The following is a 15,070-nucleotide window of genomic DNA, read 5'->3' as shown; positions in this document are numbered from 1 at the left end:
CTGGGAGGGCGGCCGCGCGGCGGCCATTTTGTCTTATCGGCTCCTCTTTAGAGGAGGCTTTTCGGCCTGCGAGCAGGCCGAAGGGATTGGCGACTGTGTCGCCGGCGTTTTCTTTAGCGGGTGCCAGGGCTGGTGGGAGCAGCCGCCCGAGAAAAGCACCATGATTTCGGCCGCGCAGTTGTTGGATGAGTTAATGGGCCGGGACCGAAACCTCGCCCCGGACGAGAAGCGCAGCAACGTGCGGTGGGACCACGAGAGCGTAAGTCCCGCGGGCCTTGGGTCTGTGCCCGGGTGCCGTGGGGGAGGGGAGCGGCGCGGGCCGGGGCCGGTCCGGCCCGCGGCGCGATTTGGGGCGCGGGCCGCGCCAGGGACGAGTGAGTCTGTGGCGGGAGGGAGGAGCCCGCCCGGGTCTGGGGATGAAGGATGATTTGTTTTTGTTGTTGTTGTTTTAGTACCTAGGAAGTCGAAGAGGGCCCTTGGCAGAATTGAAGAGCACCTTAGTGAGGCAGGGAAACGCGGGAAAGGATTTTATTACATCTGGAGGCTCCGGAGTTTTCACCTCATTATAAGATAGGGAAAAGGGCACATTCTTCCGTTATTTGGGTTGAGCGTCGTATTTAGACTGAAATTTCTGGCCAGGATTAGTGGTAAAAACCGTGGCACTCTATTACTTTAGTAATAGTTCAATTTCGACGCTTATATGAGGAAATAAAATTTTAAGAGGTCGTAACTTGGTAGGGTTTACCATGATGATAAACAGATACTGTTTGATAGCAGTACGTTTTAGTAAGCCCTTCATGTAGATGGTTGTCAAGATTTTTTCTTTCACGTAAAACTCACTTGATACGAGTACACGTATCTTGATGAGCCCTGAGAAACAGAATTGTTGAATCATTATATTGTACACCTGAACCTAATAAAACACTGTTAATTATACTTGAATAAAAACTCATTTGGTCATTTTAACCTATGAGTAAGGGTAAATATTATAATCCCATTTTCACAGGTGAGTCTTGAGAGGTTACCCAAGGTCTCTTGGCAAGTTAAGTGGCGAAACTGAACCTAATCTTTGTAGTTGTGTTCACTTTCCACGATTCTATGAAACTGACTCTCTGCAGATAACCAGTCTATTTCAAGTGTTTTGAACATGCAGTGTAATGTTTTATGTTGAGTCTTAACCTGAAGAGCAGGTGTAGATTTTAATTTTACTTAGCTCGCGGTTATAACCAAACAACGTGGTAATTTAAAGGCGGTTGCTAGTCAAAATATGAAGTGTAGTTGAACAATTAAGCTGTTTTAAAAAGTTGCTTACTCTTTTTTTTTTTTTTAATGTAGGCTTTAGTAAAATTTCTTTTTTGTGATGCAGGAAAACAAGTTGGTGCTAGGTGAATCCTTTCAGGATCTTAAAAAATAAGTGGCTAAAGATGTATTGAGGTGTTGCCTGATTCCAAAGTAGTAGGAAGTGTTACAGTAGAATTTATTGTGTGGGGTCAAATTCATGCATCTGTCATTGAACTTAGCAGAGGTGAAGCTTTTTAAAAGCTTTTCTTTCTTTCTTTCTTTCTTTCTCTTTCTTTCGTTCTTTCGTTCATTCTTATATTTGGGTTTTTTCTCTGCATGTTAAAATAGGAAGCTGAGTAACTTTGTGGATTGTTTTGAACCTCTTTCTAGGCATCTGTTTGTCACAGTGAAGTCATTTTTTCTTTACTACTTGGGAATCTTTTATCTTGCTTTGCAAAACAAAACAAAATTACAATTTAGCTGATGTGCAAATAGGACATTTTGGACATCATTTTGGATTAAAGAGAAAATTGCTTTTGATTGCTCAACAACTAGAGCAGTCTAATGTCTACGCCTCCTTGGTTTTGAACACGTGTTGTGAAGAAACTTTGTTTTCCTGTTGTATTTTATTGAGCATTGCTTTTAGTTAGCAATGAGGCTCTCAGAATAGCCACTTAGGTTTTGTCATCTCAGCTATGATCTTTCACTTTTAGTGCTTCTTGTTGATTTAAACTCTTAGTGCTTGTCACCAAGGTATTTATGCCTTTAATGACAGGTTGCACTTTATTCTCGATCAAGGGATTTGAAAAGCCAATTACTGGTATTTCAGATTTATGTCTGCTGGGAGAATGTTGGTGTTGACCTGGAACAAAGCACATGGCCTCTTCTAAATAAGACTCAATTACTCTGGGGTATAATAAAGCTCTGGAAGCTCGTGGCATCACTTCCGGGTCATTTGCATATTCTTATGCTGTTGGTTGTTAGTGGTAAAATCCTGTGAAAATGGACAACCCCAGGTTTCAGGATACTGCAACCTGATATTTCAAAATATTTTTACATTCCCATTCTATCTGGAAATTTTTCTTTGCTACATTTGCACTAGATGGGAAAAGCTGTTTCATCTGGGTGGGGTCCTTTTGTTTAACAACTGAAATAGAAACTTTACCTTAGTGGTTAAAAAAATAGTTGTTGGATGTCTGTATCTGACTGACCTGTGGAATTTGTTTTAAATGCAGATTTCTGTACCTCACCCTGGAGAGATACTGATTTTGTAGCCCTGAGGGAAAACCTTGGAAATCTGGATTTTCTTTAAATGGCCTTATGCATTCTGAAGCTTGTGAACTACAGTAGCTTCCTGACCCACTTGATTAGTCCTGGGTTTTTAATTGTGACTTAGTAGCACTTGAAGCTCCTTTTTAAGTGAAGGATGCATATCTGTGATGCAAATTATCAACCTTTCCTTTGTTATGGTGCCTATGTAACCACTATCCTGATTGAATCTTGGAAAGTGCTTTACTGGAGTTTTACAGGCATTTCCACCTTCTTTGTTGATTGTTACCTCTGGGTCTGAAAGTAGTTTTCAGCTAAAGTCAAATCAGCTTTAATACCATTCCAAGGATTCATTCATAATCCTGCTACCTCGCTTATTAATATTTTACATTTCCTTGAGGTTATTAGTATTTTTGCATTAAGCAGTTCTGTTAATTCTAAACAACTGCAGTAATGAGGAAAGCATACGATTTTAACTGCCTAGTGTGAGCATCTTTCAGTGGGTGTCCACATGGGAAGATTTCAGTGTTTGTCAGAGAAGGCGTTAATAGCTTTCTAATTATCTGAATAGCTCAGATTGTAGGGGATGTGTTAAGGTTTGGTCTAGAGTTTTCAGTATCTCTTATATGATATAACAGGAACTTTGTAGTTCAAATTGAGGTTTTTACATTGTAGATCTCAATACGGAAGTGAAATATTTAACTGTTGGCTTAACTCTAAAATGAGATTTCTTGGGGCGCCTGGGTGGCTCACTCAGTTAAGTGTCTGACTTTGACTCAGGTCATGATCTCACACTTTGTGAGTTGGAGCCCCGCATTGAGGCCTGCGAGGAGCCTGCTGGAGAGTGTCTTTCTCCCCTTCTCCCTCCCTCTCCCCCTCCCCCCCACTTGTGCACACGCATACTCTCAAAAAAAAGTGAGATTTCTTTCATCATTTATCAAATTCAAGTATGCCTCCTGCTCAGTGGGGGCTTAATAATTTATGGAGGGAGTTGAACTAAATGTTCTTTTCTAAAATCTTCAGAATGTTAACAGATACTGTCATTGACACTGAAAGCTGTTTGAAAAAGAAAAACAATCCTGTCCACATGTTTACCTGTGAACTTTGACAACAAAAATTAGTCATTATAGCTCATGACATCTAATGTAAGCATTTTACTGGATAGTTTTCGTTCAGTTACAAAGTGTTCGTTTTGTCAGAAATGCAGGCATTTCCTGTCTTCCTGTACATAAGTGTTGGGCTTCTCCAAATTGGCAGCAGTCTATGTGTTGTGTATGTACATAACTGTTGTTTGCAGTTTCCCAAAACATATACAGAAGTAAATACTATAATAAATTGTGTACCTATGCCCAATGCCACATTAATGCGTTTATTATTGGCAGTATTATAGTTGCTATATTCTCTGCCTTTTATTTTGAAGCAGTTCTCTCATTTAAGCTTTAAAGACATCATTATATATCTCTACAATGTAAGGACTTCAAGAGAACATAACCACAATACTGTTATCACACTAAAAATGTTAGGTATTTCTTTAATATTTGTTTGATTGCTTCAGGGAAAATGTGCGTATGTATCATTAGAATTGATTTCACAGGGGGAGACAGCTTAAGTTAGTAATAATAGTGCTTCATTGTTTTATGAAATATGTTTAATTTTCTCATTTCTTAGGTGTAAGCTGGGCATATTTTCTGTTTTCATTTATTCAACAAAAATATAGAACAGAACCGTAATAGTAGAGATAGGGCACTTGGCCTGAGAGAACCATCAGTCTGGTGACAGATATAAAAGAGTAAATGTGCTTTTGTAACATGTGGTAAGTGCCACAATAGAACACATATAGCGTCTTGAAAAGCACACATCAGAGGGGCATCTAATAACCTAGACTGGGGTGGTTGGGAAAGGCATCTAAAAGTGGCTCTTAAATACTGGGAATTAGCCTCAGGGAGTGGGAGAGAAGACCTGTTACTAGGAGCTGGAGAAGATCTTAGGCTTGAGAAATTGTGAATAGTGCTGGAGGCCTTGTTGCTTTTGTTGGAGAAGGGGATGTGGATAGATGGGCAGAAATCTGGTTTTGAATGATTTTTGTAAGCCTTGTTAAAAGTTGGGACTGAATTACATTGGGGAACAAAGGCTTTAAGCAGTAGATGGAACATCAGATTGACTGTTGCCAACATGATGAATTTTAAATGCCAGTATTTAGATGACCAGAAATAGAAATTGAATAAATTCATTCTCTTTAGAATTTGCTTATAAAATGGAACTTTTTATCTCGTGGAACCAAAGATGTGTCCAAGGCTGTTAATAACTTACAATACCAAAGAAACTCTTTTAAGACATTCATAGGATTTTAGCTGGAGACCTATGTTTGTAGGTGTCTGTAAAGACATTTAAAGTTTATTTTTATTTTGAGAGGAAACACACACACAAATGAGGGAGGGTCAGAAAGAGAGGGAGAAAGCGAATCCTAAGCAGGCTCCATGCTGTCCTTGCTGGATCCCAAGAATGGTGAGTTCATGACCTGAGGGGAAACCAAGAGACCGGCCACTTAACCAACTGAGCCACCCACACGCCCCTGTAAAGACATTTACATGTGCTTTAATGATTTGAAGGCTTCACTGTCTGTAAATTATAACTAGATGGCCTGTTGGGGTGAGAAACAACTAGGGATTCAACTGACTTGGGGAAAGCAGTTTAACAAAAATAATGCAGACAGCATTGAAAATATTTGATTAGCTCAAGGGAGAATTAATATTGTTTGATTCAAGTGGGTATAGAAAGACAAAAAATAAGGTATTCTTAACATACTTTTGTGATTAGAAGTGGTCTAAATAAATGACCAGAATTGATTGTGCCTTGAAGAAGTGAATGCTAAAAAAAATAGGACTGTTTTTGTTAAGGTGTAAGTCTTAGCATAATTTGAGTTAGATATTTATACTTCAGTTTCCTAACATGTGTAAGTGTTCTTTATACTAAATAATCTCATTTAAATACTGATTCCATTAATAATTGGGAGTTGATTTTATTATTTCAAGTTTTCCCTCTGAACTTAGCACCATTAAAATTATTTTTTACCAAAGTAAACATGCTTGCTGTAAAAAATTAAAATTTAACTTAGAAATAGTGGGGCGCCTGGGTGGCGCAGTCGGTTAAGCGTCCGACTTCAGCCAGGTCACGATCTCGCGGTCCGTGAGTTCGAGCCCCGCGTCAGGCTCTGGGCTGATGGCTCGGAGCCTGGAGCCTGTTTCCGATTCTGTGTCTCCCTCTCTCTCTGCCCCTCCCCCGTTCATGCTCTGTCTCTCTCTGTCCCAAAAATAAATAAAAAACGTTGAAAAAAAATTAAAAAAAAAAAAAAAAAAGAAATAGTGAAAGCCTGTCCTTGCCTCCCCTCCCCATTGCCAAATCCCTCTGAAAAACTTGAAAAATTGGTGTGTATGTTTCTGTGCCTTTCCTGATAATTTACAGATGTATACACATATGTAAGTGAAAGTTACAGATAGCTTAATGTAATATTACATAACATGTAATTATGTTTATAGACGTGTACATATGTAAGTGAAAGTTACAGGTAGCTTAACGTAATAATATGTAATATATAATTAATTATATATTTAACAGTTTTAATTTCCATTGTGGCATCTTTCCTTGTTCGTACATAAAAATCTACCTTAATTGGGGCACCTGGCTGGCTCAGTTGGTAGAGCATGTGACTCTTGATCTCAGGGTTGTGAGTTCAAGCCCCACATTGGGTGTAGAGATTACTTAAAAATAAAATCTTTAAGAAAAAAAATCTACCTTAATTTTTAACTTTTTGTTCTCTGGTGGGTATGTAGATTATGTCTAATTCTTTTCCCATTACTAAGCTGCAGAGAACATTCTAGTACATATAGCTGAGTCACTTGTAGGATGGGTTCCTAGAAAGGTCATGGCTAAAGTAAACGCACGTTTTACATTTTGATGGACGCTGCCAAATTGTCCCACAGCCCTCTAGTATGTTTGGAGTATCCTTGTCACAGCACTGTATCTAATGCCAGATATTGTTTTAATTTTTGACAATTTGACTTTGTTTAATATGGGAATTTGCGTTTCAGATTTTCTAGTCAGATTTCCAAGATTGATTATTATTTCTGCTTTCTCTTGACTGCTAATGAATTCACTAAAGGATGCTATTGAGATTGAACTCTTCTGGTCAGTGGTGTTGCCTTAGATTTATCAAGAAGATAAATCACAAGAATCCTGGTCACCCCACTCCCTTGGTGCCTCCCTGTCCCACCTTTGGTTATCAGATTGTTAGCTCCATGATGCACATTTAGTAAACATTTGCTGAATAAAAGACTGTTAGTATTTTTAGTTAAAGATCCTTAGTCCCTGGGGAGAGTTTAAAAGAACCAGTCTGGAGGCATCTGAGTGGCTCAGTCAGTTGAGGGTCCAACTTTTTTTTCTTTATTAGAGAGAGAGAGCAGTGGAGGGGCAGAGAGGGAGAGAGAATCCCAAGCAGTCTCTGCGCTGTGCTTGGAGCCTGCTTGAGATTCTTTCTCCCTCTGTACCCCTCTCCCCCACTTCTCTCCCCCACTTGTGTGTGCTCTCACTCTCTTCCTGGAAAAGAAAAGAAGCAGTCTAAGTAGCTAGAGTTTAATGGGTAGAATAACATTTTTTTAAGTGTATTTATTTTGAGAGAGCAAGAGCGCGTGCAAGCCCGTGAGCGAGGAGGGAGGAGTAGAGAGAGAAAATCCCAAGCAGGCTCCATGCTATCATGAAGTCATGACCAGAGCCGAAATCAAGAGTCTTGTGGATGGATGCTTAACCAACTGAGCCACCCAGGTTCCCCTAGAGTAACATATTTTGATGTACCAGTCATGTTACAGCGGTATCTTAAGGAGAATTGAAGAGTGGAAAAGAGCACATAGAACTGGATTAGGAAAGTGGCTTCTTTTTAAAAAAAAAAATTTTTTTTTTAACGTTTATTTTTGAGACAGAGAGAGACAGAGCATGAACGGGGGAGGGTCAGAGAGAGGGAGACACAGAATCCGAAACAGGCTCCAGGCTCCGAGCTGTCAGCCCAGAGCCCGACGCGGGGCTCGAACCCACGGACCGCGAGATCATGACCTGAGCCGAAGTCGGCCGCTCAACTGACTGAGCCACCCAGGCACCCCAGGAAAGTGGCTTCTAATCTGGATTTTGTAAATAGCGAGGTGCTTTTAGGGCAGGTCATGTGGTTGATCTCTTAAATGGGGTGATTGGACTAAATTCTAGGTAGCACCTGGTTAGCCCACTGGTAGGCATGTCTTACTTGGTGTCCATAGTGTCTAAAACCATTAAAAAAAAAAAACAGTATGGTAAAAATCAGACTAATTTGTCCCCTCTCCTCATGTAACAAACATATAATTTAAATATTATAATCTCGCTATGAAATAGTGTTGTCTACTTTTTTTAGATGAGGAAACCAAGAGTTAGTCTATAGTTCACAATGGATAAGTGTGAGCCAAGATTCAAGCTCCGCACTGTGTTGTCTCTCCAAGCATACCTGTTTACACTTCCCCATTTCATACTATCATAATCTTTTTTCACATATTGTTTTCCTTATGCCTAGAATGCCTTACAGTCTTTCTCCTTCTGAACTTAAGAACCAGTTCAAGCTTCACCACCTGTGATGACCTGACAGTCCTGACTAAATTCACTTCTGTGTCTGGTGTTGCATGTATATTCTAGTACACTCTATATTTTGTTTTTGACGGTCTTCTATGAGACTGATCTTCCTGAAGAGTAGGTCTTAATTCATTCTTGGATTTCTAGCATTGTTTTTAGCACATAGTCTTAAATTATTATTGAAGTGTCACTTTCTACTTTTTAAAATTAAAATGTCATCTAAAATTAAATGCCACTTTGTTTATTTTTTGAGAGAGACAGAGAGAGGGACAGAGGATCTGAAGTGGACTCCATGCTGAGAGCAGAGAGCCCAATGTGGGGCTTAAACTCACAAACCATGAGATCATGACCTGAACCAAAGGTGGTTGCTTAACCCACTGAGATGCCCCTTTGACTTTAGTTTTTAAGGGTTTTTAAAAAAAATTCCTTTAGGTAGTCTTCACACTCAATGTGGGGCTCAAACTCAAAACCCTGAGATTAAGAGTCACATGTTCCACAGATCGACTGAGCCAGCCAGGTGCCCCTAAATGGCACTTTATTTATTTGTTTGCTTACTTGCTTATTTATTTAACTTAACTTTAAAGTCAATAAGGTTTTTTTGTTTGTTTATTTTTGAGAGAGACAGAGCCAGAGCATGAGAAGGAGAGAGGCAGGGAGAGAGGGAGACACGGAATCTGAAGCAGGTTCCAGGCTCCGAGCTGTCAGCACAGAGCCCGACGTGGGGCTGGAACTCACAGACTGTGAGATCATGACCTGAGCTGAAGTCAGGCGCTTAACCGACTGAGCCACCCAGGCGCCCTGGTTTTTTTGTTTTTTTGTTTTTTTGTTTTTTTTTTAATTTTTTTTTTTTTCAACGTTTTTTATTTATTTTTGGGACAGAGAGAGACAGAGCATGAACGGGGGAGGGGCAGAGAGAGAGGGAGACACAGAATCGGAAACAGGCTCCAGGCTCCGAGCCATCAGCCCAGAGCCTGATGCGGGGCTCGAACTCACGGACCACGAGATCGTGACCTGGCTGAAGTCGGACGCTTAACCGACTGCGCCACCCAGGCGCCCCTTTTGTTTTGTTTTTTAATGTTCATTTATTTTTAAGAGTACGAGTGGGGAAGGGGTAGAGAGAGAAGGAGACAGAATCTGAAGCAGGCTCCAGGTTCTGAGCTGTCAACACAGAGCCCACATGGTGCTTGAACTCACGAACCATGAGATCATGACCTGAGCTAAAGTTGGACGCTTAACCGACTGAGCCATCCAGGCACCCCTCAATAAGTTTTTATTTAATGAATTTTACATGTGATTCCTTCCACTGCCAATCACCATAGTTCCTCCAAAGTCAGAATCATTATCTTCAAAAAAAACTTAGAAAAAGAACTTTTTTGTTCAATCCAAATTCACTGTCCGGAGTTCCTTCTGTTGGGCTTCTTTGATCTCCACTTGAATGTGGACATATTTCAAAAATGCCCACCTGTAATCTTTGGGATCCAATTTCTTTAGGGCCCTCTAACTGCCACTTTAAATTAAAATCCCATGCAGTACTTAATTAGATTTGAGAATGTGTTTATTTAATTGAAAATACTTTATTGAAGTTTTATGTAAAAACTTCTATGTCTCATAGAACATTTAGACTTAGAGTTTTGGCCACTTAGAATCTACATTTATTTATTATTTTTAATTTCTTTTTAATGTGGGGCCTGAACTCATGGTCTCAAGATCAGGAGTCACATGCTCCACTGACCAGGCACCCAAGAATCTACTATTTTTGAGAAAGTCTTATTTGTATAAATGAAACTTAGGGTTTATGGTAAGCTAGAAATATTTTAGTTTTAAAAAACAACATATATCAGTTTATGACAAACGTTGAAGCTTAGTAGTAATCACCAGTTTTACAGAAAAGGTAAGCCACAGGTAAAGCCCAAAGTCAGATCTGGGTCCGTTTGATTTCAGTGAAAAATATTAAAACTAAGATTCAGTAAGTACTATATTGATATTTCATTACCAAAAAGAATTGTATGATTTCCTGTCTAGAAAAAAGTTTATGTTTACTTGTATTTTAGAGTCAGGAGAGGGACCATAGAGCTGTTTATTCCTTTTGTGTTTGTGTGTGTGTGTGTGTGTGTTTAGGTTTATTTTTCTTTATTTCGAGAGTGAGTGAGAGCAGTGGGGACAAGGGCAGAGAGTGGGAGACAGAAGCTGGCTCCGCTCTATCAGCACAGACCCCGATGCGCATAAACCGTGAGATGGTGACCTGAGCTGAAGTTGGACACTTAACTGATTTGAGCGACCTAGGTGCCCCAATTGATTGATTTTTAAAGTTTTATTTAAGTAATCTGTATACTCAACGTGGGGCTCCAACTCACAGCCGAGACTGAGTCAGATGCTGTTCTGACTGAACAGCCAGGCACCCCTCGATTTCAAATTTAACATCCAGTCCTATGTATTTACAAAGAATTCTCTTAAATTTAACAGACCTTTTCTTTTCATACCTTTCAGTGTTGCACATTGATTACCTAATAACAATGAAGTAGTATAAGAAAGAAGGAGATATTTTGGAATTTTGCTTAACAGTTTTTAGCTTTTGGTTTGCAGTGTATACAATTAAATAATCAGCTAGGGCAGTCTTGGAATATATCTGAAGGAGTTAAGAGTAAGTACTAATGGAGAGAATTAAAAGTCAGTTTCGTGTTAATAGTCTTTGCTTATACTGTAGGAGCCCATGAGGAGTCGCTTAGTGAAGTGCTCGTGTGTGAAAATATCCAGGGCGTTTCAGGGCTTGTTACAGGATCTCTTAAAGGAAAATACCCACCCAGATTGCTTTATATGAATGTTATTTGTAATTTAGACAGTGATTTCCAAATTCTAATCTGTAAATTGGTTCTGGTCTTTAACAGAGTTAGAACGATGATAACAGTGTAGGGGTTTTTTTTGTTTTCAATAAAGTTAAAATTTTCCCTTGTGGATATCTTTCCCATATTTGTTGCTTTGTGAGAAGAGTGGTGATTAAAAGTAGATAGATAGTAGGAGGGGCACCTGGATGGCTGAGTCGGCTAAGCATCCGACTTTGGCTCAGGTCATGATCTCCTGGTTCAGGGGTTCGAGCTCCGTGTCGGGCTCTTGCTGACAGCTCAGAGCCTGGAGCCAGCTTCGGATTCTGTGTTTCCCTCTCTTTCGGCCCCTCCTCCCTTCTCTCTCTCTCTCTCTCTCTCTCTCTCTCTCTCTCACTCTCAAAAATAAATAAACATTAAACAAAGAAAGGTAGATAGTAGGAAATTCTGGTGACTCTTCGTCCATCCTGACATTTTTTAGTGAAATCTGGGAGTTGGAAAGTCATGAATTTAAAAACTAATATGGCTTAACAAACGAACCTGTTCTTATACTTATTTGGTTGAAAGATGAAGGTTAAAAAATGAGAAAATAGTTATTTCGTACCCTTTTCCAATATAGTTTTAAAACCGAACAACTTAAAAAATTTAAGTACCTTTGTTTTTCTTCACTAGGTTTGTAAATATTATCTCTGTGGTTTTTGTCCCGCGGAATTGTTCACAAACACTCGTTCTGATCTTGGTAAGTGAATTTTCTATGTAACTTATATCAAATTATTTAAAATAAAAACTTGTACTTTATAAATTCTGAAAACTTTTCTCTTAAATAAGGTTTGTTGATAAAATAACTTCTTTCTTGGCTTAGACTTTATATTAATAAATGCCAGTCTAGTTAAACACGGTAGCTTACATGAACATACATGTCTATTTCCACTCCTTCCCAAATCCCTCCACTAAAATGAAAATTTAAAAACAAAAAAGGTATAAACAGAAGAAGAGATAACATTAGAGATGTCAACAAATTTTTGGAAGATGACAAGTGGATGGAATAGTAGCAGCAAACTCAACAGAGAAACCCTGTACCCTAAAAGTCTGCCGAAGGGAATATTAAAAGGAAGTGAGTGAGTGATCAGCAGAACCTTGGACAGGCTCAGGATTTGGAGGCACCACGTACCCTAGAACATAGTCATGGGGCTGAAAATTAAAAATTAGTCTAGTTCATGGTCTCTCAACCTTGACATTTGACATTTTGAGCTGGATGATTTTGTTTTAGGGGGGGCTGTCTTGTGTATCGTAAGACGTTTAGTAGCATTCCTGGCCTCTACCCACTAGATGCAGGTAGCCCTTGAGTGTGACAACCAAAAACATCTCCAACTAAAAAGGCATTGCCAAATGTCCCTGGAGAGACTCGTAAGACCTGTGCATCTGGTGATTCGACTTCTACTCCCACAACCTGGAGATACTAGGGGGTTATTTTCTGGAGAAATTGGACCACTGAGATTGTAGTTCATCTGAACCACAGATTGCAAAAAAAAAAAAAAAAAAAAAACCCAGTTGAGTGACTTCTCCCAAGAATGGTACATAATTAGTATCATTTTAGAAACGTAAAAGAGAAGTTAATTCATTAAGCACGATGCTTGCCCCAGCTCATCAGAAGCACATTAGGACTGGACAAATCTAGATATTGGGATTCCAGACATAGCACAGGGCAGTCGTGAGTAAAAATGAGACTTATAAGAGAGTTAAGTCTATATTCTTACTAGTGGGGTTTTCCCATTCCCTTCCTCTGCCCTGTTCCTAGAAGGATACAGCCAGATGTTTTTCCTCAGGCAGAAGAGAAGAGGAGTCTTTAGAGAAAGTGAACAGTTCCAGAGAAGTGATCTACAGGTACTGACCCTTGGGGAATCTCCTAAAAGAATTTTGCTGCCTTATTTTCCTGTGGTAAAGCCCATTTGTTGATAAACCCTGCCTGTGCATACGAACTTCCAGTTAGATTTTGGAAGTGTTTTTCCAGCCAAGGAATCCAAGTTAGGCCTTTGAAGAAAACTTTCAAAACAAAAGATTAACCAAAACCAATAAGAGGGGGAAAAAAGTTTAGTTGAAATTAGAGATAAGGGGGGAAGGAGAAGAAAAGGTATTAAAAGTCTTTTTTTTTTTTTTTTTTTTTTTTTTTAAAGTAAGCTCTGTGGCCAACGTGGGGCTTGAACTCATGACCCTGAGTTGTATGCTCTACCAACTGAGCCAGCCAGGCACTCTAAAATATTAAAAGTCATAACTAAATTTAGTATCTTCAGAGAAATAAGAGAGGACATCAGAAATAGGATGCTATATAAAAAGGGACCTTTTGAAAAACCAAAAGAACTCTTGGAAATTAGGACTGGAGAAATCTGAATAAAATCACTATAAAGGTTTGAGAATAAAGTCAAAGAAATTTGCTGGAATGTTGGGTGATCGCACAGAAAATACTAAAATTTGACAAAATTGTATCAGTCCAACACTAATTAGAAATTCTAGAGAAAGCAGAAGAGAGCAAATTAAAAATTCTACAATACTGAAGGACGTTAGTCTCTTGATTGAGCGTGTCCTTTAAATGCTCAGCACACTGGATGAAAAAAGATCCATCCCAAGGCACACCACTGAAATTTCAGAATGGTGGGGGTGGGCCAGGAGCACACAAGATTATGAATCCGAATGGCCTCAGATTTGTCAGTAACAGCACTGGACGCTTGAAGACTTTGGAGAAACACCCTCAGGATTCTGAGTGAAAATATATTTTTTGCTGGGTTAGCTATATAGCCAAACATCAAAGCCTGCAGGTGAAAAAAAGACATTTTCAGATATGCAAGATCTCAGCAAATTTATCTCCCATGATTCTTTTCTCTGGAAATTCCACCGACACATGAGTGTAAGACCAAGGAGAAAAACAAGAGATCCAGTAAACTGCATCCAGTGCAGACCAGAAAAGGAACCTCTCAGGATGACAACTCTTATCAGTGAGTTTAGAAAATACGCAGCTGGATTGAAACAGAACAGAAAGCTCAGGGATGAAATTGAAGCTGATTATCTGATAGATTTGGAATCTTGAGAGAAATTAGTATTGAGGGAATTTCTGTAGCTGAATTAAAGTGAGAAGAATTTGGAGATACAGAAAATTAAGCAAATGAAAAGAATTCCAGCGAAAGTACGAAGTATATCATAAGTCCTCATAATGCTCCTTTTGTTGGACTCAGCAAGTAATAGTACTTGTATAGTCAAAATATAAAGTGTTTATTGAACCGAAAATTTTGATGTCTAAGATCAACCAGGAAAAGGCAAAATTGTTTAGAAATATGGAAATAAATTCCGGAAGGCGTAGTTGATGTGGTTAAAATCGGTTGCCTTCTGGAGGTAGGTGGGGGTGGGACTAGGTCAGTATTCTTGTACTCTTTGGCTTTGTTTGCAGATGCCCCAAATTAGTAAAAGATCAGCAGGTTGGCCCTCATTACAGTTTTTTTCTTGGGTGGCAGTAGGAATGATTTCTCTTTCCATGCATTCCCTCTTCTTTCTTCTTACCGTATAGTTGCTCTCCGTTATACTGATCTTGAAGATTAATGGGAACAATTTTTATGTGTTTACTTTGGGCACATTGCTTTGTGATTCATTAGGCCCAATTTAGGTGTGTACAGACTACTCAGTGATCAAATGGATCTTTTTTTAAAGAAATTTCTTTTGTTTTGGCAAGAGAAAAGGTTAACATCCCCAATAATTTATACATTACATTTCTCATTTTTTTTCAGGTCCATGTGAGAAAATTCATGATGAAAATCTTCGGAAACAGTAAGTTGTCTTTTGAGGTCCTTTCCCCTTGGTCAGTTATTTGGTTTAAAGGGGATAAGGATTAAAGAAATAATTGCAATTAGTATAAAATGAATGTCTTGTTGGGGTTCTATTCAATAGGTGGGATGGTAGAAAGTCATAGCTTCAAAAATGATACTGTTAGCCACCACATGAGTGCATACTATATGCTTAAATACTAATAAACCCTGATCTTTTTTTTTTAAGAGCCCTGATTTTTTTTTTTA

The 15,070-nt window shown here is 39.0% G+C and overlaps 1 protein-coding gene across 11 annotated transcripts in view; it reads left to right on the top strand.

Moving 5' to 3' along the window:
- Window positions 1-15,070, top strand: part of LUC7L3 (LUC7 like 3 pre-mRNA splicing factor) — a 30,931-nt gene continuing 15,861 nt past the window's right edge. For 5 of the 11 annotated variants that reach the window (XM_060646393.3, XM_060646392.3, XM_060646394.3 and 2 more), the window contains exons 1-3: window positions 1-259; window positions 11,685-11,751; window positions 14,786-14,825. In XM_060646393.3, coding sequence (XP_060502376.1) covers window positions 161-259; window positions 11,685-11,751; window positions 14,786-14,825 — 206 coding nt within the window. In that variant the 5' untranslated portion in view covers window positions 1-160. Of the gene's footprint in view, window positions 260-11,684; window positions 11,752-12,810; window positions 12,897-14,785; window positions 14,826-15,070 lie in introns of those variants that run through there. The other 6 variants (XR_009614277.3, XR_009614276.3, XR_009614275.3 and 3 more) reach the window with 3 other exon arrangements.

The sequence above is a fragment of the Panthera onca genome, chromosome E1 (genome assembly GCF_046562875.1).
Source record: "Panthera onca isolate mPanOnc1 chromosome E1, mPanOnc1 haplotype 2, whole genome shotgun sequence".
Taxonomy (NCBI): Eukaryota; Metazoa; Chordata; class Mammalia; order Carnivora; family Felidae; genus Panthera; species Panthera onca.
The sequence above is the reverse complement of the archived record's forward strand: the minus strand, read 5'-3'. Positions and strand labels throughout refer to the sequence as shown.